This window comes from Rhinolophus ferrumequinum, chromosome 5 (genome assembly GCF_004115265.2).
Source record: "Rhinolophus ferrumequinum isolate MPI-CBG mRhiFer1 chromosome 5, mRhiFer1_v1.p, whole genome shotgun sequence".
NCBI lineage: Eukaryota > Metazoa > Chordata > Mammalia > Chiroptera > Rhinolophidae > Rhinolophus > Rhinolophus ferrumequinum.
The window spans coordinates 84,608,884-84,633,426 of NC_046288.1; the positions used below are offsets into that span (position 1 = coordinate 84,608,884).

Genomic DNA, 24,543 nt, shown 5'->3' on the forward strand with positions numbered 1-24,543 from the left:
TGCGCGATGCGGCGGGGCGACGGCGGCGGCGGCGGCGGCCGGGCCGGCCGGAGGGCGCCTGCGTGCTGAGGCGGGACGCGGCCCGGCTGGCCGGCTCCGGCGGCGCCTGGGCGGGGCGGCGCGGCGGCCGCTGGCGGCGGTTGCTGGAGCGCGGCGGCGGCCCGGGAGGCGCCGAGGGCGGCGGGCGCGGCAGCGGCGGCGGGCGCGGGCGGCGGGCGGGGGAAGATGGCGGAGCTCGGTAAGAAGTACTGCGTGTACTGCCTAGCCGAGGTGAGCCCGCTGCGCTTCCGCTGCACCGAGTGCCAGGATATCGAGCTCTGCCCGGAGTGCTTTTCTGCCGGCGCCGAGATCGGCCACCACCGCCGCTACCACGGCTACCAGCTGGTGGACGGCGGGCGCTTCACGCTGTGGGGGCCCGAGGCCGAGGGCGGCTGGACCAGCCGCGAGGAGCAGCTGCTGCTGGATGCCATCGAGCAGTTCGGCTTCGGAAACTGGGTGAGCGCCGTCCCTACGCGGACCCGGGCGGGAGGCGCCGGGGGGCTCAGTCCCTTGTTCGGCTAATGCAGCCCGATGCGCACCTGCCGGTTCAGCGCACACCACCGAGGGCCAGGCAGGCAGACGCAGCTCACGCGGGGAAACCGGAGCGCAGAGGGGTTAAGCAACACGCCCAAGGTCACACAGCCAGGAAGTAGCAAAGCGTGGATTTGCACGGTGGCTTTCGGCTGCAGAGCCATTTTTCTACCCTTGAGCAGTACTTCCACGGGTGTTTGCTGAGTGCGGACTATGGGCAAGACCCAGCGCCTTACCTGAGTAGGAGTGGTGGACGTAGGCAGGTTAGCAACCCTGACAGCAGTGGGAGCACTGGGAGGCACTGTTTTGCCTGGAGAACAGTGGTGGCGAAGGCCAGGCAAGCTTCACACACGCCCTGCGGCTGCTGTCACCATCTCTGATACACTTACTTTGTACTCACAGCCTGCTGGCTTTGTGCGGTTCTCTGTGCGTGCGCCCTTGTCCCCTGTTAGGGGCTTTTTTATCCTGGGGTCCCCACAACACCCAGGACGTCGTGTGAGGAGGGGGTCAGTAAGTACCGAACAAAGGAGCATGGACGAGGACGCGTTTGTCCTGGGTTTTGTTCTCTCTTCAGAAAGCTTCTGTGGTGACTTTTATCTGCCAGGAAAAGGGGAGAGCTGGGCTGGATTCATTTATACCAGCAGGATAGGGTGCGGGGCTCCTCGAGAGAGAAACGCGGGTGCTTTTCTCTAGGTGGTCTCTGAGGAGCTCTCTTCCCGCTCTGGAAGTGGAAGCTTTCGGCCGTGTTAGAAAGGAAAACCTCTGGCTGTGTTCTGGCCCAGAACTGCCAGGTTTGTGGCGGCCTCCTGGCATTGTGAGAAATAGGACAGACGTGACCCCAGCTCCCTCGTCTTTCCAGAGCCTTCCCTGTGATGGTCCCCCTACTTCCCTGAACCAGCAGTTCATCTTACCCCTTCCGCAGCAGTACTCCCCTCCTCCTGGGCTCCCTGTAGAAGACATTCCACACTTCTTCCCTCATTCCCAAACCTGTCTTGCTGTTACTTCCTTTTGCTTCTTTTCCATAAAGTGAGCCCATCTTCAGGGACCAAGACCCATTCTGCAGCGATTCTTTACTCTTCTCCCAGCTCCTTAGACACTGCTCTGCAAATTCTCAGCTAAGCAGCAGCATCGAGCTCGCCACCCTCCAGAAATCGCCATCTCACTTTGTCTGGAAATGCAGTTTGTTGATGTATATCAAACATGTTATACGATAGTGAAACACTCTGAAGGCAAGAAAGGTTTCGTCTTTGTCTTCAGGGCGTTGCCAAGGTTGTGACCGTTGGGTCCAGAGACTGGAACTCTTCCCCAGCTCCAGGCTTCAGTGTCACAGCGCTACCCGACGTCCTTACCTGCATGCACATCCCAGCCCTACCTTACTCACATCTCACATCACCTCACCTGGTGACTCAGGCCGCACCCGAGCAACCATCCTCAGCTCCTCCTTTCATGTCCAGTGCGGCAGCAGCTCTGTCTTCAAACTGTTTCCAGAATCGAGCCACTTCTCACAACCTCAGTCCAGGCTGATACTTACCTCTTGCCTTGACCACTTCTGGAGCCGCCTGTCCGATCGCCCGGCTTCGCTCTTGTGCCCAGCGGCCCATTCCACACGCCGTAATCAGAGTGATCTTGGAATGTGATGTCACATCCCATCAGCCTGCAGTGGTTTCCAGGCCTGCTCAGATTCAACTTCTCGGCCTCTGGGGCCTTCCAGTGTCTACCCACCCGTGGGATCCCAGCGGCCTCCCCTTGATCATGTGTTACTCCTTCTGCTTAGAGGGCTCTTCCCCAGATCACGGTCCATGACTGCTCTTTCTCCTTACATGGCAGTGCCTCAGGGAGACGTCCCTTGCCCACGTCACCCTTACAGCACGTAGCTGTGCCGTAGCCACGCATACAGCTGACGTGGCGGGAGCCTTGCCGAGTGCCAGGTGCTGTGCCCGTCTCCTTAGACCTTCACAGCAGCCTATACAGCGGGTTGGAACTGTGTAGTCGGACTTCAGAGTCTGAGCTCCTAGCTGCACTGTCTACACTGCCATCCGTGCAGCATGAAAAGCAAGCCCAGGGAAAGTACATGAAAAGCAAGCCCAGGGACTAAAACATTTATAGTGTTTTGGAGGAAGCAAGGGGCTGAAAGGGTGGCATTCTCTAAAGCAGTACTTTTCAAACTTTAATGTGCACACGAGTCATCTGGGGAGCCTGTTACAATGCAGTTTCCCACTCAGAGCCGGTGCAGCTGTTAGAAGAGACGCAGCCGGAGGCCTGGGGGCCAGGCGCCTTCTCCCTGGTGGGTTCAGGGGGAGGCCAGAGGTGTGCGTGCTAACCGCCTGGCGTGCTGCCCGCCTGTGGTCCCCAGGCCGCGCTCTGAGCCGCGGGACTCCAGTAGGCTTCTGGCTGTGCTCTCTCGGGCTCACTGATTGACCCTCGAAACTTCGTGTTCTTCATCAGAGGCTCTTGCGCAGCCCCGAGGTGTGTGGCTCCCTTCAGAGCAGAAGAGCGGCTATGTGCCCATAGCGGTACGCTCCGCGTGTGCCATTTTAGCGCATGCCCATGTGGACCGGGCTCTTCCATGCACGTCGCACGTGCTCTTCGCAGCAGCCTGGGGCCTGGCTTCTTAGTGGACAGCTGAAGAACAGCGACTCCGGTCATTGCAAATGCTTGTCCAGGATGCCTCGGGTTCCACGCGGTAAAGCCAGGTCTTAGACGCAGGCCTGTCTGAGTCCAAAGCCTGGGCCCTAACCTCTCAGTGTAGTTGTAAGAGCGTGAACTCGGGCGGGTCAGAGCTTGGAGCTTAGTGGTGCATGTGAGGTGTGGCCAGACCGGAAGGCCTTTCAGAGGAGCGAAGTCTTCACCTGCCTCGGTGGGAGGTTAGTGTGTGGGATGGCGAACCGGAAGGTGACCTGGTGGGCCCGGGACCCACGTGTCACGGGCTGGGTGTGGAGTATAGAGAAAGGCAACGTGCAGATCGGGGACAGTGTTGTAAAGGAAGGAAGGGGAGACTGTTCATTCTGATCTCTCAGATGGCATGTGACTTGTGACCCCAGGGTGGTACTGCTTTGTGTCCAGTTCATGGCGATGGCGCAATTTCAGGAGACCCCAGGGAGAGGGACGTTGATGAAGTCTGGCGCCGTTTGCTCACACTTTGTCCCAGAAACCAGCGTGGCTGAGGGGTGCCAGCAGTGAGGCCGGGGGAGTTTGGGGGTGAGCGGCGCGGCCAGGTTTTGACTCTGTGCCCATGCGATGAATGCAGGGAGGATGGAGGATGGGTAGAGGAGACGCCTGTGCATACGAGACCGGGGAACGGGTGTCAGGAGGACTGTGACCCACAGATCACAGCGCCGGGGCTTCTGAACACCTCAGGGCAGCTGTTTGGTGGTGGGTGCTGTGCGGATTCTGAGTTAGAAAATGCAGGTCTTGCTGGAACACAAACGGCCGTAAACAGCAAGGTGCAATGTTTTATGACACTGGAGACAGTGGTAGACGAGCTGCAGCTGGTTGATTGGCTGCCAGAGAAACTGAAGGGCTTGAGGAAGGCCAGACGACCTCTGACCTCTGCGGTGCTGGTCAGGAGGACGTCGGGGGAGGTGGGGTTCAAGTTCTCTTTGCAGTAGATTTCTAACGACAAAGTATGTGAGGTCTCTGCGCAGCAGGTACGGGCGCTCTCACCTGAGCAGGGGAAGGAGGGTGGCCACCCAGCAGTGGGGTCTGGAGAGAAGCCCTGTGTGACAAGTCGGAGCCTTCGGGGCGAGTAGGGACTCCATGCAGGGGCGGCCTGGTGTGACGTTCCATAGCCCAGGAAGTGGAGTGAGGGCTCCGGGCACGGATGGCAGCGCACGAGTGGAGTGGGGTGAGAACCGTGTCGGTGGGAGGGTGGCCGGAGCAGGGTGCCTTGGGCTGAGTGGCTACGGAGCACGTGTGTGTGTACCTGGGACGCAGACCACAGCCAGGTGTCAGAGCCCAGCAGGTGAAGAAAACCAAAGACCAAGGAACAGCAGAGAACTAAACGCAATCCGTGATTCTGAACTGGGTCCTTGCCGGTAAAGGACGTTGTTGGGACAGAACTTCATTGGTTCAGGTGGTAATAACGCATCTTTGTGAATTTCCTAATTTTGATGGTGATATTGTGGTTAAGTAGGAGAAGGTCCTTATTTGTAAGAAAATCATACAACATCACTTAGGAATGAGGTTGCGGCTGAATTTCAAAATGGGGAAAGCTGAAAAGAAGCGTGTGAGTTCCTGTGTAGCCCGGGCAGGGCCCTGAGCCTGTGTGTAGCCGCTGATTATTGGAGGCAGGTGCAGGGTCATGAATGAAGCCTTTGCCTGTTGGAGAGGATCAGAGGCCTTCAGAGGGCCGGGGGGCGGCAGATGTGTAACACTGCTGCTCTGTGCGTTGGTTCTCGTCCTTCCAGCTCCGACTGGGCCCGTTAGGTCAGCTCCTGTGTCGGAGGCACTGACTGTCCCCCAGCACGTGCTTTGGGTGCAAACATGGATAGAAGTGAGACAGTGCTGTGTGGTTACGTGAGCTCAGGAGCTCCTTTGGGAAAGGAGAGAGGAAGGCTTTCTGGGTGGAAGGGCAGTGTGGACGAGGGGGGTTCCATGTCCTGGGAGTCCGGTGCCTTGTGGAGCCACGTAAAAGCCAGCTAACCTGAAGTGGAGGATTCGGGGTGGGGACAGGGAGTTAAGATTGTGTGGGGTCACATTTTGAAAATCGCCCGGGCGTAACGGGCTGTTGAAGCTGATTCAGACTGAGCTGTGCTGAGTGTGTGCTGAGTGCCAGGCTCTGAGCTGGGCCCTTTGACATTCACACCCCCTGTCCCTCCTCTCCTGTCCCCCTGGTCCCTCATTTACAAATGAGAAAGCAGCTTTGGGCCATGGAGGCATCTGAGCCAGGTCTTCTGACCTGGAACCGTCTAGAACCGTCTATTTCTTTGGTTCACCAGCTGCACAGCAGTCACCTGAGGGTCCTCAGATTCCCGGGCCCCTGAATTGGCATCTCTACACGGCGGTCTGGGAATAGTGCTACAGAGAGAATCCCAGGGAATCCTGCCATGGTCCGTGGAGCCACACCTGGGAACCGTCACCTCTCAGTGAGGCAGAGCCCCTTCTGTGCTGGGAATCGTCCGTCCATCCCGGGAGCATCCTGACAGCGGGGCCTTCAGGAGTCGCTCTGCAGGGGGGAGTGGGGGGGCGGAGCCTGGATGGAGAAACCAGCTAGGATCAGTGGGGCGAACACACAGCACTGGTTCTCAGCCTTCAGTGACTCAGAGCCGAGGGAGGGCTTGTTAGATCACACTGTGCACCCCCCCCCACCCCCCAGTTCTGAGTCCGCAGGTCTGGGTGGGGCCTGAGGATATGTGTTTCTAACAGCCTCCCAGGGAGCCCTAGCTGCCGGCCCAGGGACCCCACTTTAAGAACCACTGCTGTAAAGCCCTGCCGCCTTCAAGTTTTCATGTTTTTATTTTTAAAGTTTATTTTTATTGTGGTAAAATAACACATAACATAAAATTGACCATTATAACCATTTGTAAGTGTCCAGTGCAGCGGCATTAAACATTCACGTTGTGCAACCATCACCACCATCTCCAGAACTTTCTCATCTTCATAAACTGCACCTCTGTTCCCATGAAACAACTGCCCCGTTCCTTCATCCCCCGCCCCTGGCACCCACCCTTCTACTTTCTGTCTCTGAATTTCTCTATTTTAGAGACCTGAAGTAAGTGGAATCACAGTCTTTATCTTGCTGTATCTGGCTTATCTCACTGAGCATAACGCCCTCAGGGTTCACCCAGGTTGTAGCAGGTGTCAGAGACTTTCCTTCCTTCCTGAGGGTGGATCTGCCATGTGGGCAGCCCACGCTGGGCTTATCCATTCCCCCGCTGATGGACACGCGGGTTGCTTCCACGTTTGGCTGCTGCGAGTAATGCTGCCGTGAACACAGGTGTGCAGTTACCTGCTGGAGTCCTGCTTTCAGTCCTTTGGGCTACTTACTGGATCGGAGGGTCACTCTGATGAGTGTTTTGAGGACCCGCTGTGCTGTTCCCACAGTGAGGCACGCCCCGTCTAAAGCTGTCGTGCAGGTAGCCCATTGGACCAGAACGGCTTTGGTCACCTTTGGGCCATCACACCTGTGTGAGTTGCTCAATTCTCTAAGTGACTTTAGAGGAGACAGGAGCCTGGAAGTGAGGCTTCTAGAACTTTTCATCTAAAAACACCCAATAAGCAGGAGTGGTGGCCAAGGAAAATAGGGTCCCTGGAATGGCTGATGACCTGGCAGGACAGACAAAGGCCAGTTTTAACCACTGACCTCTGACGTCGGAAGTGGCGCCAATGACCACTGCATCCTCGGTGGAGGGTTCGGGCTGCTGAGCGGGAAGTGACAGGAAGGCTGAGGGGGGTGTAGAGGGCGTGGACAGAGGGGTGGCCCAGGGCCAGCCCAGTGGAGCCGCACTTTACAGATGACAGAATGAGGCTGGACGGGAGAATGGCCATGGCCAGGGCCCCACTGTGTGACCGGGTGGGGTTCCAGCCCTGCCGGCTGTGGAAGCCTGTGCTAACCTCTGCGCCCACTGGGAGCCCCCTGGGAGCCCCACGGCGGGAAGCCTGGGCTCCATGGCTGCTCTCGGAGGCCAGTGACGGAGGTGGCCCCCAGAGGAGGGGGCATTGGACTGAGCTCTGAGGGACGTGACGACAGTGCGGAACGAGAGGCTGAGGGCAGGGCCAGAGCCCGTGTCCAAAGCCCATGTTTAGTCAGTTGGGAAAGGAGACAAGTGTAGGCGTGACTGAGAGATAGCGTATGTCACACGGCTTATAAGGGACAGGCCGGTGTCCTGGTGCGTTCAGTCTGCCACACGCCCGAGCCCTCTTCTGGGCATGAGCCCCTGCGCAAGCTGGTCGGCCCCGAGCGCCCCTTCTAGGGCTGTGCGTCTGTGGCCCCCAGCTTCCCACACCTCTTCCTCCTGATCACAGGCCCCGATTCCGCGGCCCCACCTCCCGCTTCCCTTCGCCTGGAATGGTCCCTCCTCGCGCTTTAGGACGTGCAGTGTCCCTCGGAGACTCTTACCCTTCTGCTGGGTGCTCAGGTGCTCCCACCGTGTCCCCCGCTGTCCTGGGGTCTCTGCTGCCCTTCGAGCCAGCTCCCCAGGAGCTACGGTTCATGCGATGGGCCTTCTCATTGCTTCTGCCCCTTTGAAGGTGCTTCTGCACTTAAAGAAAAAGGAAGCCCCCACCAAGCCCGGCGCCAAGCACTAGGGGAAGAAAATCAGCCTGGAGGCCTCTGCCCTACTTCACAGTCCAGACGTGGCTGTGAGAAGGGCTGTGCCGGGGGTGCTGTGCCAGGAGGGTGGCGGTGGCATTCACGGTGCTCCCGAGCAAGCCCGCCCAGCTGCACGGGAAACCAGATAGTGCAGTTCTCCGAAGGCGCTCGTGTGTGCAGACACTGGACTGAACTCTGCCCAGGGAGGACGTGGGTGCCGCAGGCCCTCGTGATCGCAGAGGCTGCCGGGAGCCTTCTGCCTGAGAGGCGTGGCCACGTTTCGGTGACGTGCTTGGTCGGGACAGAAGCGCCCGGCGTCTGGCCTTGCTCTGCCGTTTCAGGGCATCAGGAAGCATTTGACCCCAGGGACCTCGGTGTGCCTGCATCATCTCTGCCCCGCGAGGGCACGGTGACAGGGAAGCGTGTTCTGCCGCCGGGCGGCCTGCCGTTCAGACGGGCGTGGGCTCAGGCTCAGCTTGTACTGGCCTGTGCCCTGGGGGCAGCTTAGCCTGAGTTTGTCCTCCTCACCTGTACAATGGGCATGTAACACTCATACTCCCCCTGGGGATTGCTAGGCGGACCAGGGAGATGTATGTGGAAAGCACTCACATGCTGTTGTTCCGTGACTTTTCCTCTATCCTGGCAAAACCCTGCAGAGCAAGAAGCAGGACTTCAGGGGATCTCACGCCTGGAAGTGATTGAGCCAGATTCTGCACCCAGCTCGGGATGGTCGGGGGCCTCCTGCACAGGATTACCTGGGTCTTGAGGGATAAATACAGGTTGTGAAGTGCGGCTCCCTGCTTCATGGACGTCACAGTGGCCCACACTGACGGGGCGCAGAGCGTGCCCGGCCCCGGCCACAGTGCAGTATTACCGCATTCACTGCTACCTGTCCTGTGCAGCAGGGAGCAGTGTTACCTCCGTAGTTCACATGAGGGGCTGAGGCACAGAGACGGTCAGTACTTTGCCCAAGTTACTCAGCTAATAAGGGGTGGAGCCAGGACTGGCTCCCCAACGGCTGACCCCAGAGCCTGTGCACATAGAGAAAAGGGCATTTCCAGCAGGGGTGGGGAACTGCGGGGTGCATGGGTCTGGCTGGGGCCAAGGGCAGGTTGGAAAGGGCCTTGGACAGCACGCTGCGGGGTCTGGCTGAGCTAACCTTCAGATTTCACAGACCCATCATATTGAAAGAAAATACTTTAAAAGCTGATATAGACTTGCTAATTTCAAGTTTGCCAAGTAACGATATTACAAAAACTTTTGAAGATCTAATTAATTATCTGTCACCATTTCACAAAAAGAAAGATTATCTCACTGGTCCCCAAGTAGGAAGGATGTAATCTTGGGATGAAGCATGATCCTTGAAATGGAAAAGTTTCACTTTCAGGAAAACCTCCATGGTCCTTATGTTTTAAAATTTCACCCTGGATCACGGGCCAGCTCTCATGCTGCTGGGAGCCTCTGAAGGTTTGTCACACGCAGGAGTGGCCCCATGGTGTGCCGGCATGGTCAGAATGGCAGAGGTGGGCCTGGCCAGAGAGGGGAGGAGAGAAACCCTGAGCGAGCCCCCCTGGCGGGAGCTGGCCCATCTCGGTCCTGTTCTCTTCCTCCTTCCCTGCTCAGGTGCTGGGGGCCAGCACAAGGGGGCCATGCGCAGGCCGGCCGGGCCGGAGCAGCCCGGGCAGCTGGCGTCCTTACTCACGGGGAGCTCGCTTCCTCTGCCGACGGCAGCACCCAGCCTCAGCCTAGCCACCTTCAAAGTAGATCTCAGGGGCCTGGTTCGGTGTGTTCAAGGCACATTTTCCCAAAGGACTTTAAGGAAGCAGCAGATCTACCTCTGTATCTTTTTCCAACGATGGGAATCTTTTTTTTTTTTTTTTTTTTAAGACAGCATGAAGGGAAAAAAACGACCTGGAATCCTCTTTCCATAGACTTTGGGTTTCTTCCCCGTGTGTTTCTGCGTGCTGCGGTGGGGAAAACCCACTTCAGCATATACTTGTGTTCCTCTTTAATTTTAGTTGTGCTTGAGTTGCACCTTCTCTCCAAATCTCATTTCTCCAAACCCACTTCTGTTGCTTTGCGTTCCCTCTCTCCTTCCCTCCCTCCCTCCCTTCCTCCCTCCCTCCCTTCCTCCCATGCTTCCATCCATCCATTCAGATTAAGCAAAACCTTTTCCCTTGGAACATGTTAGGGAAAGAATGCCCTCCCTGACAGTCTGCTGCTGTCATGCGTGGTGCTGTAATGTGCACACGGGACACTTGTCTCTCCCAGGAGCTAGGTGAGTCTTAGGGGACCGTTAGCGCGTGAAGATTGGAGAAAACGTTTAGAATGCGACGGCGGAATGCCAGGACGCGGTAGGAGTGCGGTAGCTGGTGCCATTTAAATCACCTTTGTAAATACTTCTTTACTGTAATTTAGCTTCACTGAACCTGGCTGTTCTCTGTGGGTTTCGTTAGAATCACAGCTGTGTCGTCACCTGTTTCGATTGTTCCATTATGACCCTCACTCTTCGTTTCAGAGGCCTTGAAAACGAGGGCCCTGTGTGTGTTCCTGGGCCTTGCTCACTGACCAGTGAACTAACACGATAGCCCCGGAGGGGAGTTCTCTCAGAAGCAGCTGATGGCCAGTGGTCTCCTAGCCACGGCTTCTCAGCTGTTCTTAGGCGATGGCTCAGGTTGCTTGATGATGGGAGTTCCTGGGCTCCTGGTGACAAGGCACTAGCCCTTCTGATCGGTGGCTTCATAAATATCACCTGAGAGCAGAGTCCCGTTTGTTACCTAAAGAGGACCTGGACGAGCGAGGTGTCAGCGCAGTGGCCACGTGGAGCTGGCTGGCCTGGTTGTCAGGCCTAGGAGGCGGCAGCGCAGGGCCTGCAGAGCTTAGCGGGAGGACGGAGGTGTGAGCGCTGACCCGAGGCCGCTGCTGCTCTGGCCCCCTGCCTGAGGCGTCCTCGCTGCCTGCACTCTGCTGTTTGTGCCCGGAGTGTTCAAGTCGATGGAAATAAATACAAAATACAGACAATCTCGGTTTGCTCAGATGCCACTTTACTACTCAGAATCCTGTTTCAGGATGTAAATTTTATCCCGGATGTGGTGCCCTGAGCGGCTGATGCTTTTCGGAAGGCAGACTGCTGAGGTTCAGGGCGAGCCGCAGGCTTTAGCTGGGAGGCAGCTGGTGCTCCATTGTCGTCGTCGTCGTCATCGTCATCCCTCCCCACACCAGCCTCTCAGTGCAGGTCTTCTCACTGCACCAGGGAGGGGCCAGGCCGGGGCCGAATTCCTGACCATGAAATCTGGGTTTGGGGCACCCAGCTTCCTCACCGGGAGGCTCCCTGGACATGACTGAATCTGCAGCGGCTGCAGCCTTGGACAGAGCTGTGCGGGGCTGGGGGTGGAGAAGCCAACGGGCCAGGCTCCACCATGCCCCTGGCCACTGCCTGGTGCTTGCTCTGCACACACCTGGGCCAGCGTCTTGTCCTCCCGAAGGGACCATGTGTGCCAGCGTAGTTCATGGGGGTGTCCTGGCCCAGGCTGCGGTGACTGGAAGAGTGCCAGTGCTCACCAGCCCCTCGCTGGCCACCGTACGCGGGGGGACTGGTGCACAGCCCACTGCAGTGTGTGCAGCCTTTGCACGTCTGTTCTCTGCTGTCAGGGCTCGGAATGAGTGGGGGTGGCTGGGGCCGACCCCCTGCTCCTTTACTGGGGAAGACCTGAGGCTCAGAGACGGGAAGTGGCTGGACTGGGTCACACTGAGTGGCAGTAGATCCAGGGGATGGTTGTGACTTGGTTTAGTTTCACGTTTTGGACCAAATGTTTCCTGGGAACATACAGTGAACAGATTAGATGCTCATGGTGATTTCTTTTGAAAGAAGAAATTGTGTGAACAATTCATCCCCGTAAGAGCAGAGTCTAGTTTTACAGCTCTGACCTTCCCTTTTCCCGTGCTAGGTCCCACTATTGCCTTCTTTGTAGCTGTGCCTTTAAGCTCCGCCCTCAGCGCCCCAGCGCCTGGTGGGAACAGCGCCCCCGTGACTCCCTGTGCCAAGATGAGCCCCAGATGTAGGGCCTGGTCACTGTACCATGAATACATCCCTCCCCACAGTGCCCCCTTTGTCATCAGCTGACAGCCTGAATGGATTGGCTGGTTTCTTGGGTTCCAGTTTGGCCTTTGGGGGTGCAGAGACCACCCCTGTCTTGTAGGGGTGAGCGTTGCTGGGGCAGAAGGCAGCACTAGAGCAGAGAAGGGTGAGTGCAGGCTGCGGGCGCGGTGCTAAGTGGCTGCTGGGTGGATGAGTGCGCATGTCGGGCAGCTGCTTTCTGAAGTGGCTTTAGCGGTTGGCTTTAAGGAAGAGGTCTCTTGGCAGAAGGAAAAGATTGAGGGGCCTGTACAGTTTCCTCCCATTAATAACCCCGTGTTCATGTTACCTTCTCCTTGGCGTGAGTGCTTGCAGCCCCGGGCAGATTTTCGGACAGCTACCTAACATGGAGGCTGTCATACATGAACCCCTCGCCCCCCGCCCCAATAAACGCGCTTACCGAGTCACCTGCACCGCCACGAGAAGAGGGGCAGGGTGGCCCTCCCAGCCCTGGGGAGTGTCAAACAGGCTCTGTCCCTGCTGTTCTGGGAGGCAGGCAGGGCGGTGGAACAGGTTCCCCCTGCTATTGGGGAGCCTGGGCCTTCACTCTGGACGAGTCTGTTCTCTAGTCTGGAATGAAGAGGTTGGACTGGGAGGAGAAAGGGCACCCCGGCACTCTGGCCCTGTCCTGTGTCCTGTCGCGCTTCCGGACGTACTGTGTGGCCTGTCCCCCTGTGTCCTGTCGTGCTCCCAGACATACTGTGTGGCCCGTCCCCGTGTCCTGTTGCGCTCCCGGACGTACTGTGTGGCCTGTCCCCCTGTGTCCTGTCGTGCTCCCAGACATACTGTGTGGCCCGTCCCCGTGTCCTGTTGCGCTCCCGGACGTACTGCGTGGCCTGTCCCCCTGTGTCCAGTTGCGCACCCAGATGTACACAGTGCACCCTGAGAGTGCAGGGTTTGCGGTAGGGCAGAATGCCAATAGCAGGTGGGCCCCCACTAGTCCTGTTTAAGGGGCCAGGAGAACAGTCTGGATCTCAGCTGGGGTTCTGGTCTCCTGCCGCCGGCTCGCCATGTCCCCTCTGGATGTTCACTTTGTCCGGCACAGAACCCTTGAAGGTTCCTTCTCGCCTTGACACGCAGGTGATAAGACCAGCCCAAGAGAACGTGCCATCGGCCGTGTGGGAGGCGGGTGACAAGGATGTCAGGAAGGAGGCCTAGTAGCCTTTGCGGAAATGTTACAGGGGGTTTTGCAAACCCTGAGGACGCCGCTGTGACTTTGGAAATAACTCTGGCCCTTGTCGTTGTAGGAAGACATGGCTGCTCACGTTGGCGCTTCCCGGACTCCCCAGGAAGTGATGGAGCATTACGTAAGCATGTACATCCACGGCAACCTGGGGAAGGCCTGCATCCCCGACACCATCCCCAATCGGGTGACAGACCACACCTGCCCCAGTGGAGGCCCCCTGTCTCCCAGCCTCACTACCCCCTTGCCTCCCCTAGACATCTCGGTGGCCGAGCAGCAGCAGCTGGGCTACATGCCGCTGCGGGACGACTATGAGATCGAGTATGACCAGGACGCCGAGACGCTCATCAGCGGGCTCTCGGTCAACTACGACGACGACGACGTGGAGATCGAGCTCAAGCGCGCGCACGTGGACATGTACGTGCGGAAGCTCAAGGAGCGGCAGCGGCGGAAGAACATCGCGCGCGATTACAACCTGGTGCCGGCCTTTCTGGGGAAGGACAAGAAGGAGAAGGAGAAGGCGGCCAAGCGCAAGATCACCAAGGAGGAGAAGGAGCTGCGGCTGAAGCTGCGGCCGCTCTACCAGTTCATGTCCTGCAAGGAGTTCGACGACCTGTTCGAGAACATGCACAAGGAGAAGCTGCTGCGCGCCAAGATCCGCGAGCTGCAGCGGTACCGGCGGAACGGCATCACCAAGATGGAGGAGTCGGCGGAGTACGAGGCGGCCCGCCACAAGCGCGAGAAGAGGAAGGAGAACAAGAGCTCGGCGGGCGCCAAGCGGGGGCGCGAGGACGGCAAGGACGGCGAGTTCGCCGCCATCGAGAACCTGCCGGGCTTCGAGCTGCTGTCGGACCGCGAGAAGGTGCTCTGCAGCTCTTTAAACTTGAGCCCCGCTCGCTACGTGACCGTGAAAACCATCATCATCAAAGACCACCTCCAGAAGCGGCAAGGAATCCCCTCCAAAAGTCGCCTTCCTAGTTACCTGGACAAAGTCCTCAAGAAAAGGATTTTAAACTTCCTCACGGAGAGTGGTTGGATATCCAGGGATGCTTCCTGAAGCCCAGTCCTCCGAAGCCGGCGTGACCTTGACCTGCAGCGCTTGTGAGCCAAAACGACTGGGGTGGGGCTGGGGGAAGGAACCGCTTTTCCCCGTTGTTGCTCTTTTGTAAGCAAATTGAGTTCCTTTTTTTAGGATATAAATTCTTTTCATGGTCCTCTGAAAGAAGCAATAGTAACAATCTTATCATCAGATCATGGGGGAAGCAAATACATGTACATTGTATCGTAGTCCTGAAAGTAATACATTAAGATGACGATTTGCCTTTATGTGTTCAGTTTGGAGAATACGATGAGATTAGATAATTCCTCTTGTGAGTTTCTTCCCTTTGGTACACAACTATTGTGCCAGGGTAAAAGGAGCAACTCTCCTTGCTGGCCCACCAGCTGCCAGCTTTACCCTGTGGCACGTGGCACTTTAGATGGTGGCCAGAGAGGGCAGGTAGGAAGTGAGGCCCAAGGACAGGAGGAGGCACCCTTGGAACTTGGGGAGGCAGCTGGTGTTGAACACAAACAAGCTTCCCTTTAACTGTTGGCAGCGGCAGAGTTTGAGCTCGTAGTTCCCAAACCGCCCCTTGCCTCGTGCACTCTGGGCAGAGCCTGCTGGCTCACTTTGGGAAAAGGCAGTGCCCAGGCAGGCTTCCGTGGGGCAGCACGTCACACGTCAGCGGGAGCACACAGGACCCATGTGGACGGCCAGAACTGAGCCAGCTGTCCTGGGGGCTCTGCTGGCCGCGTTTTGTGCTGAGCGCCGAAGGTTCCCAGCTGAGTTCTGAGTTCCCACAGTGCCCTCCGGGGGGTCTCCTTGTCAGTTCTCTTTTCACTGAAACTCTGACCAAGCCGGCCTGGCTAAGCATCTTAACTGCCCGTGCGCCAGGGGCTCTGCACACCAGCCAGGAGACATGGGCCAGCTCACATGCTGGTCCTCCCCGAAGCCGGAGCGCAGCTTCTCTGGGTCAGTGTCGTAAACCAGACTCAGATGTGGCTTCTGGCCAGCTCTGTTCAGCAGTTTTTCCAGGGGCCCTCCTTCATGGACCACATGGTACCTTCCCTCTGGAACTTGTTAGTCATTTGTCTTCCTGCTGCTCAGGGGTCTCATGTACAAGACCCTGCTTTCGAGTCTGGCGTGACCGTAGACCCAGCACTCATTCCTCTTGCTGGCCCTGGCTCTCCGACCCCGTAGCTACCAAGACACTGTTTACCTCCCAGAATGTTTGTTTGGGCCTGAAGTTACAGTGAAGTGATTGGAAGAAAAAACCCATCATTATTTCCAAGGGTGACTTAATTACGGTGCCTTTTCCTTTCTTTTGACATCCTTCTGTCCCCTAGGGTAAATTTGTCAGCATTAAAGAAAACATTTCCTACGTGTTGTATGTAGCTTTAGTCACCAAGTCCCGTGCATGCCGGCCAAGTGTGCTCCCTGTTAGCTAAGCCCAGGACTTCTCCTGGACGGGAGCAGATAGTGAGCCACCGGTGACATTACTGAGGGCAGGCACCTCCACTGTCCCCTGCGGGCTAACTGCCACGGATGAGCAGGAATTGTCTTCCACTGAGCAGTGAGGGGGAGAGGCTGCTAAGGGTTTACAGGTTCAGCCAGTGGTTCTCACCCGGGGCTCCTGGACCAGCAGCATCAGCCTCCCCTGGGAAGCGGTTAAAATGCAGACACCCAGGCCCCACCCGCCCTCCTGAGTCCAAAACGAGGGGAGGAGCCCATGGAGCTGTTTGTCTGAAGCTGCCAGGTGATCGGACTAACATTTGAGAACCACTGGCTTTCGCTACGGGGGTATCGTCATTCATTGATTTTTCTACAGCAGATGCCTAGTTTGCTGAGGTTTTAAATTTAGTCTTCATATAAAATGATTGCCGGACTTTCACTCAGCTTGAGAAGCAAAACATCCCTGTAAATGTGCAGCCCAGGCTAAGACCTGTCAAATGAAAAACTTTGTGCTTAAGCAGGTTTTTCGTATGTATGTCTTTTTGGTGGTATGAAGAATTTATTTAGGCTTGACTGTTTTAAAACACCATAATGAATGTATAATTAATTTATGTTAAAGTATTAACACTTTGTTACAAGGGAAAAGATAAGTTTTGATGGGTTGCCTTTATCCCGTCAACTCCTGCAATTCTTACTGTCACATGAGTCCCTGCCCCACGTTAGCTCAGAGCCTTTACATTTCTACATTTCTCACCGTAAATTAGTCACCATCATTCCATGGAATTAGGGCTTTTCAGAATTTAAACTCGAACTTTGAGTCAAGTTTGGTAACTCAGCTTTTCAAATACTCTCTGGATGGCCAACATTCTAAGAATGTATTAAAGCAGAAACTCCGACTACCATTTTTATTGCCCTTTTACATATTAAACAAGTTGAGAACAAAATAGTGTCACTGATTGCTTCTTACCACCTGCTCCTCGAGCCTTCAGCGGCTTTTCAGAGCCAGCTTTCAAAAACAGGCTGGGGACAGCATGTGACATGTTAGCCCCCCCCTTCCGTCAAATCAGTTTTTCCTCCAAACCAGTGGCGTTGTTAAGCAGGAACCCTTTCATGCCCCCTGCCCTCCAAGTAGTGATGCACGAGAGAGAGGCGCGTCCCCCATGGAGCCCCGCGGCGCCGCGCTGTGCAGGCCATCGTTAAGTAGAGCGTGTTGTCCACACCACCGTGTCGGGCTCACTGCCAAACCCGGAAACGCACATGGTTACCAGCTCCAATTCCCAGGTCCTCCCATCGTGGTTATAATGCCGACGGGATGCGTGGGAACCTAACCCTTGTGTCAAGCAGCCTGTGGTAACACTGGTCTCGTACCATTTCACTTGATGTCGCAGAACCTGTTGATGCTAAGTGACGACTCACTAGGTAATGAAACGCTTTCCTTTTAGTGGTGACTGGATGACTGGCGTGCAGAACGAGCTCACTGCCTGGAAGCTGCCCAGGCTGTAGGGCGAGGCCTCTGAGAAGCTGCAGCTCTAGCTGAAGAGGGAGGGGGCGAGGGGGTGGCCCCTCTCAGGACTTAGTTTGGAAGGGACTTTGCGTAGCTTTTCTCATACCGATGAGCTCCAGGGAGGTGAGATGTACCCATAGCTCCAGCATAAAGAGCAGAGCTATGACTCCCAGTTGCTTGTTTTCTCAGTGTATTAGGATGGGCTGCCTTAAGTTGTGGGGTGTGCTTTTGACCAAATAATTTAAGGCAACTTAAAAGCAAAGAGAAAAATGTTTTGAAATCGTATAAATTGAAACTTTAATGATGGGAATTTTACCTACATCCTTCCAAACTACTAAACTGACTGCCCCAGCTTTTTACTGCAATAATGGACTTAACAGTTTTGATCTTCAGCCCTCGCGGTACCCCTTAGCAAAGCAGTGGAAGGTGGTTTTTCCTGTTTTAGCACACACCTCAGTCGCTCACCTCTTCCCACGTCGCCCTAGGAGGATCCTACACGAGTAGGACTGCTTTTGCAGACTGTATGTTCTTGCTGCGGCTCTGTTCGCGGTCCCCTTTGGGGTCCTTAGGCGGACATGTGTGCCCCCCGCGGCAGCCCAGGCACGTGGCAGCCTGCGGCTGCTCTAGAGGGAAGTTACCACGTGTGTGCATGGGTGTGACGAGTGGACAGCTTCAGGATTTGAGCAGAGAATGGGAAAGGTAAGTCATGTTTTCCTTAGTAAGGATCTCACCAAAGGACACAAAATAGTTATCAGAAAGTAGGAAAATAAACATCGTAGGGCTTTAATCCTTAAATAAAATTTAAAAATTTAACATTAACACTTACTAAGCATGTAGTCCTCAGATTTTGAGAAAGTCCATCTTACTAGGAAAAAGACTTTCAGGTCATCAGTAACTAGATGAATGTAAGATTTAAACATTTCTACACATGGATGAATAGAACGGGGCCAAGTAACTGAGGTGGTGAGAAGTGTTAAGGGGTGTCTGCTCATTTCACACCTCCAAGGAGAAGCCGGAAGCTGGTCACTTCGCAGCTGGATAGCAGTGATAAATGAACTCATGCACTTGACCAGGGCAATTTTTCTTAGCAAGAAAAATGTTGGAACCCTTGCCTCCCTTCACTGAATGAAATGTGCTGGGCTAAGTATTCCCGGAGCCTGCCCGCTGCAGCGAGACGCAGGCCAGCAAGCCAGACAGCGGGATTCCCGCAGACCTTTTTTTATTCATTGAAAATACTCTGACGTCACCAGAGTTTGAGTGACGTAGCCTTATTCACGGTACTTGAGGGCCCAGTAGTGTCCCGTCGGCCTGTTCTGTACACTTGTGGAACTATTATTAAATGTGTATTAAAACTAACCAACCGTCTCCTGAATTAAGAGTTCGGTAACGCAGCTGTACAGTTGGCTTAATTTTCTGCTTAGCCGCTGCTCACTAACGCTTTCCAGTAAGCTTTGGGAAAAAGTCAAAAATATCCAGATGAGAAAAAGATGAACCAGCCTTTTAAGATGTAGAGCCAGCGGTTACACCCGACCCACCAGACCCCTCGGAGGCAGCTAAGCTTCCTTCACCACCCCCACCAGGGCAGGTCTCAGGGTACGCCCGTGCAGCTTGTACCCCACTTTGTTAACTAGTGCCACCGTGCCTGGCTCTTTCCCCTCCACTGGTGTGTGGAACAGGGCCTCGTGCTCGTAGGGGTCGAACTTGGCCCCCAGTGGGTCCAGCCTGAGTAAGCCGTGCTTCGTGAACACCTTCTGGATTTGGACCTCGGTCATCACGAGCCCCTCATACAGGTTCTTCAGGTGAGGGTTACCCTCTGTAATCTCTTCTTTCGGAACACACTGTGTCGCCTTCTCCAAGACATCTGCCACCTCTAGTAAGTCCTTGCAGAAGCTCTGAATGCCTACACGAAGTTAGAGAAGGGCATCATTTGCATCCCGTATCAACCGAGTGGACAACTCAAAATTGTAAGCCCTGTCAATCACTCATCCGTCCTAGATTTCAACGGCCTGGTTGGAAACTCAAGAACCAAAAACCTTTCTGGGTTTAGACAGAGCTAATTAGGTATGACAGTCTGCAGAACCATCTCACCAACGACGCTGCCCCCAACCAGGAGAAACGGCACATTCCAACAGCACACCGTCCGCACACGGAACAGCCACTGCGCAGGGACAGGCAGCTGTGCGGGAGTGAGAGCATGGTGCCTGGGCCACAGCGGGCCACCACTCAGCTGCTGTGTGACCCGGCCAACCCATGGGTCTCAGCGTCCTCAGTTCTAACGGGACCACATCAGCACCTACCACAGTGTAGTCCTGAGGACCGAGGCGCAAACAGTAAGTACTCAGAAACGTCAGCAACTACCTGGCAGTGTGGGGTGGAAGTTCCAAGACACCCCCCAGCCTTCACCCTAATCTAACAGATGTAACACTGGAAGTCACTCAAAATTCAAGGCAGTGTTTACATCAACAAAAACTGTAGTTTAAAAAAAATGCTTCCGATGCTGAACGGCAGTGAGGGCCCACGAGAGCGTTCAAACTGGCATCTGGCCCCTGACGGTGAGCCTGAGGTCCTTCACCTCCAACACGGGGTCCCCAAGTCCTCAAACAATAGCCTCAGGTTTAATAAACCCTGTGGGGAGCCACCAGCCTTGGAATGGTGCCCTTTCTAGCTTTGAGTAGCAAGTCATTTAAGCCTTGGATCTCCAGTGTAAACTGGGAAGGACAGTGACAAATGTCCAAAGGTGACAACGCAGGCAGCATTTTAGATCTTCAGTGGTGTCCATGTTATTGCCGGTACAGCTAAGGAAATGAACTCCAAACAGGCTGACCTGCTGGAATCACCTGCAGGGTCACACCACGGTCTCCGTGTGGAAGAACCGGAAGTGCCCTCCTTAGAAGGAATCGCATTCACAATTCTAACTGCTACTCACAACTCCAGTTTTGCTCCTTAGACTTCTGCTGACCCACCTTAAAACTGGGCGGGAACGCAGCCCGCAGGTGCCCGCCCTGGCTGGTCTCGCTGTTTGATACCCACATACACACCCAACTCCGGCCTCCCCTACACCCTATTTTTCCAGATCAGTATCATGTTTCAAGTTACCATATAATTTTGCCTCTTCCACCAATTTTTGGGTCCTCTGCCGCAAGTTCTCAGTATCTGCCAAAGCTCGCTTATATTTTTCCTAAAAAAAGAAAAAAAAGGAATTTACATGAGTAAAGTATGGAACAAATTCATAGGAAAGCAAATCTGACATAACAAACTCTTAAGTCAGAATACAGACATCTACGATGACGTCTGACAGTTTGGACTATAGACAGTGCAGCGTAACAGGCAGAAATAAGTTACACTCGCATCAGTATTTCCAGCGAGTGGGGAATGAGATATGAAGGTGACATGTATTTATGTAGCCCCCAGGGCCATTCTTAGAGTACAGCTATGGAAAGAACAAGAAAAAAAACACGTTCTTGTGCAAGGTTCTGACGTGCTCGTCGCCCCTCCAGAGGGACCTATCACTTCCCGGCAGAGCCTCCAGCTCCCTGGTCAGGGTCGACCTGCCGTGCTGCCCACACCTTGAGCTTTGGAGAACCACGTAGCTGGGTGGCCAGTTCAAGTCTCTATCCCATCGAAGAGCTACCAGCTTTGGTCTGTTTACCGCTGCCCAGACATGGCTCATTCACACACTGATTGTGCAATGCTATCTGCGTTCTGGGACCTTCCCCATTTCTCCCCATATTTCCCACACTCGCGCGCATCTTCTGAGCCTGGGAGTTTCACGTGTGCTGTCTGACGCCGGGGGCCTCGACGCTCCATCTACTTTCAGGCTTCAGGCAACTTCAGGGCAGTGGGGAAGAGCAAGCACCCCAAGGCTGAAACCCTGGCTCTGGCACTTGGTGACCTTGGGAAGTTTACTTAACCTTTCTGTGCCTCAGTTTCCTCAGCTGTAAACAGGGTGGTTGTGAGGCTTAATAGCTACAAAGACGTTAGAACAGCGTCAGCACGGCCTGTTTGATACCGTCGTTCTTAAATCTTTGGAGAACTAGATTTGTGCTGCTTACGCGTTTTCACATGGAATAATAACCCACTTACTAATTCTTCATAAAACGAGCGCGCCGCACACCCACGCCCGTGGCCCCAACCCTAGTCCTGCCTCGGACCCGCTTAAACAGCCAACCGAGCAGCCTTCGTTTGTAAGGACCATTTTAAGTCTCAATTCAACATAAGCTACGTGGCACGTAAAGATGATTCTCGTGACAGAACCAGAGCCGCACAACAAAGGATTTGGGTGCTAGCCCCTTCTTGAGCAGTAACTTGCTACAGGACCCGACTCGTCCTTGGACAGACGGCTGAACTTGCCTGGCTTCGGAGGCTGGCCAGACATCCTCTGAAGAACTCACCTGGAGTTGAGCAGACTACGGTTCCTTCCCTACCAGAGCGCGGGCGGCCTTACCATAGTCTCCTTCAGCTGCTCTTCTAACTTGACCTTCTCTTCCATGAGTATCTTCTCTGCAGCGGGAGCGTCTGTCTTCGGTTCATTCTGACCTGTGTCCTCTTCCAAGTTCTGGCCAGAGTTCTTCTGTTTGGTAGCCGTGCACAGCAGCCGAGGAGAGGGCCTAAAGAAAAGTGCACGTGCTAGGAATTAACTTGGTTTGTTTGTTAAAGTCAGAGGCACGAGTTTTGAAATTTGAGATGATGTACAGAAGCTATTTATTGACTAAAAATCTGCATACGTGCCTAAACTAGTACATCAGTGTGCCAGGGCTGAGGTACCAACCTCCTCCTCCTCTCTGCAATCTCAGCACCTCCTGAGTTAGGGTCCTCGAGACCCCGCCGCGCACGGAGGGAGCGCTGTTCCCGGCAGTGAGGCCCAGTGCTGGTGCTGACTACAAAGACCGACAGGGCAGGGCTCCCGCCCACAGGGTACTGACCGCCACACATAAAGGTACCCACACACTAAACTACAATGTGGGGTTGGAGTGATAGGAGAGGAGCCATGTGCTTTGGGAGGCTCGGAGCGGGGGAAGATGTCTAGCTTTTGGGAAACAAAGACCATGGAAGGCTTTGTGCAGGGGGGCTCTGAAGGACAGGTAAGTTACACATAAGGAGTCAGCAGACGACACAATCACTTCAGGAAGGGAGGGAGAACCGCTCGGACAAAGGCATGGAGACAGAGAAGCATGGGCTTTGTACAGGGAAAGACTAAGCTCTTCAACTAAGCCAGGAAGTGACTTAAGATATTATCCAATCTGATCCCCATATGAAAAAGGGTAAGTGATAAGCCCAAGGTCACAAAGCTATTAATAAATGCTAGAACAGCCTTAAAATACACAAAATAGCCAGATTTCTTCACCGGGACCAGTGGAGCTCTTCGTAATTATGCCACAGTCCAATCTGAAAATAAACTAGTACATTCGGTTTTCTCCCCAGATTAAAGAAAACTGCCTCAGTGAACAGGAAAGCCATCAGGACAATAAATGTACAAGGGTGTTTGCAGCAGCACTGTAGGATAGTGCTCAGCTGGAAACAGAGACAGGGAGTGAACCGTTGCTTCCACAATCTGAACACTGTGCAGCAAGCAATGGAATTTACAGAAACACACAGAATATGAGCCCACTTGTGTAAAGACCAGAAACCCTGTGCGTGTAGATGCGGTCTCAGGCCTGGAGGAGAGGGATAGGATTCCTTAGTCTGGTGACGGGTAGAGAGCAATAACCTTACATTGGATCCTTATTTTTCTGGTTTCAAAAAGCTAATCATCTGAAAACTGGGTGTGCTGTTGTGAAGCCTGTTTTATTTTCTAGTTGTTCTGACCCCTGGGTGTGAGTCGCAGCTGTTGTGCAGGTCAGCTCCACTCTGCAGACCTGTTCCAGTAGCCGAGGGCTGGGGAGCAGCGCAGTGTAGGGGTGGATGCCAAAGGGCTGAGTCTGAGCCCCCTTTGGTTTACAGGGAGAACAAGTCTCAGAGCTTAGTTACTCTAAAGGCCATGACTACAATTCAACTTTCTTGATTTCCCCATTTGAGCCTATTTCCACAAAACCAGTTTTCAGAGACAGAAGTCAATGCCGACTGGTTATCTCTTTTCTGGAAATTAACTCCAGATACAAAGCCACAAATTATTTGGGCAAAAAACCTTTTTACTCAGGTATTCCAGGTGGGTTAGTGCTCTTTAGTTCCCATGTTTTGTTTTATATGACTTATTAAGGCTAGCAATCACCCTTTAACCCCCGTTCAGTCTGTAATCCCCGCCTTGCCTGCCTGGGCTCCCCATTCACGTGAGTGAGCTCCTGGAGGGACAAGGCAAGGTTTGCTCTGCCCAGCTCTACCCAATGTTTGCCCCAAAGCAGCTCCTCTAATAAGTAACTTGGTTCTGGGCAGTTCCTCCAACACACAAGATACTAAGTACTTGCCAAAATAACTTACGAGGTAGAACTTTCAAAAAGCACAAGCCACAGGTGAAAAAGAAAAAGAAAGAGGGAAAAAAACAAGGTGAGGGCACTGACTCTTGTGACTCTCTCTGTGGAGTCACTGAACTTGTCTCAATAAATTCCTCTCCCCACGGAAGGACAGGCTCCGTTGCACTTCTGACCTCAGACTCCGGAAAAGGTGAAGGTGGAGAACTAATTCGGGCCGAGTGGAAAAAACCCGCGAACCGCAGACGGGAGCCTTGGTTCCACAAACTGTTCCGGGCGCGCGCCGATGGGACCCAGTCGTACGCGGCCCGGGCACACGCGCCTGGTTGTGCCGACGGCCCGGCCCCGGTGCGCGCGCGCGCGGGGGCTGTGTACGAGCCCAGGGACACGCGCGCGGGGATCAGCGCAGGCCCTGGGCACACGGGGGCACCGTCCTTTCCATCCCAGGCCCGCCAGGGGGGCAGTGCCAGGAAGCCCAGCCGCGGGGCATGCCCCCGTCGGGTGTCCGCGGCCCACGACGTCCCGCTCCCGGGCCAGACCCGGACAGGGCGCCACTGAGGACCGCACCCCTCTTCAGCCCAGCGCAGCCGGGATCCCCTTACCTAAGCGACAACGCCAAAGCAGGGAGGCTTCGCCGCGCCAGCCTCACACACCGACCCGCCATGACTGCCACCCGCGCCAGCCCTGTGCACGTACTGGGCATGCGCAAAGGTCGCTAGCCCGGCCCCTCAAGGGCTGGGCAACTCGCGCAGACTCTGTGCCTGCTTCCCGCCCAACTACTTCCTCACAACCAATCCGCGACCGATTTTTCTCTGATGGACGGACAGTAGTCACCAATAATGTGGGTTATGAAGGGTAGGCGGGGTCTGAGGCTGTCCGGAGCCCCAGAAGGTGAAGAGGTGAAAGTTGAAGGGAACACTGGGAGGAGACCCTCGCGGGGGGCGTGGTCAAGGGAAAAACCAATGGGGAGGACGGATGGGGGTGGGGCGGGCGCCGGAAGTGCGCCA

General features: G+C 55.1%; 2 protein-coding genes across 2 annotated transcripts; one reads left to right on the top strand and one right to left on the bottom strand.

Moving 5' to 3' along the window:
- The first annotated feature begins 104 nt into the window (after nucleotides 1–104).
- Nucleotides 105–17,143, top strand: TADA2B (transcriptional adaptor 2B). Its single transcript, XM_033105523.1, has 2 exons — nucleotides 105–495; nucleotides 13,202–17,143. The coding sequence occupies exons 1-2, from the start codon at nucleotides 226–228 to the stop codon at nucleotides 14,192–14,194; spliced, it is 1,263 nt and encodes a 420-aa protein (XP_032961414.1). The 5' UTR covers nucleotides 105–225; the 3' UTR covers nucleotides 14,195–17,143.
- A 1,191-nt stretch (nucleotides 17,144–18,334) lies between these two features.
- On the bottom strand, nucleotides 18,335–24,281 carry GRPEL1 (GrpE like 1, mitochondrial). Its single transcript, XM_033105524.1, has 4 exons — nucleotides 24,139–24,281; nucleotides 21,577–21,739; nucleotides 20,229–20,310; nucleotides 18,335–19,032 (listed from the first exon to the last, which is right to left on the bottom strand). The coding sequence occupies exons 1-4, from the start codon at nucleotides 24,237–24,239 to the stop codon at nucleotides 18,686–18,688; spliced, it is 693 nt and encodes a 230-aa protein (XP_032961415.1). The 5' UTR covers nucleotides 24,240–24,281; the 3' UTR covers nucleotides 18,335–18,685.
- Nucleotides 24,282–24,543: the final 262 nt, after the last annotated feature.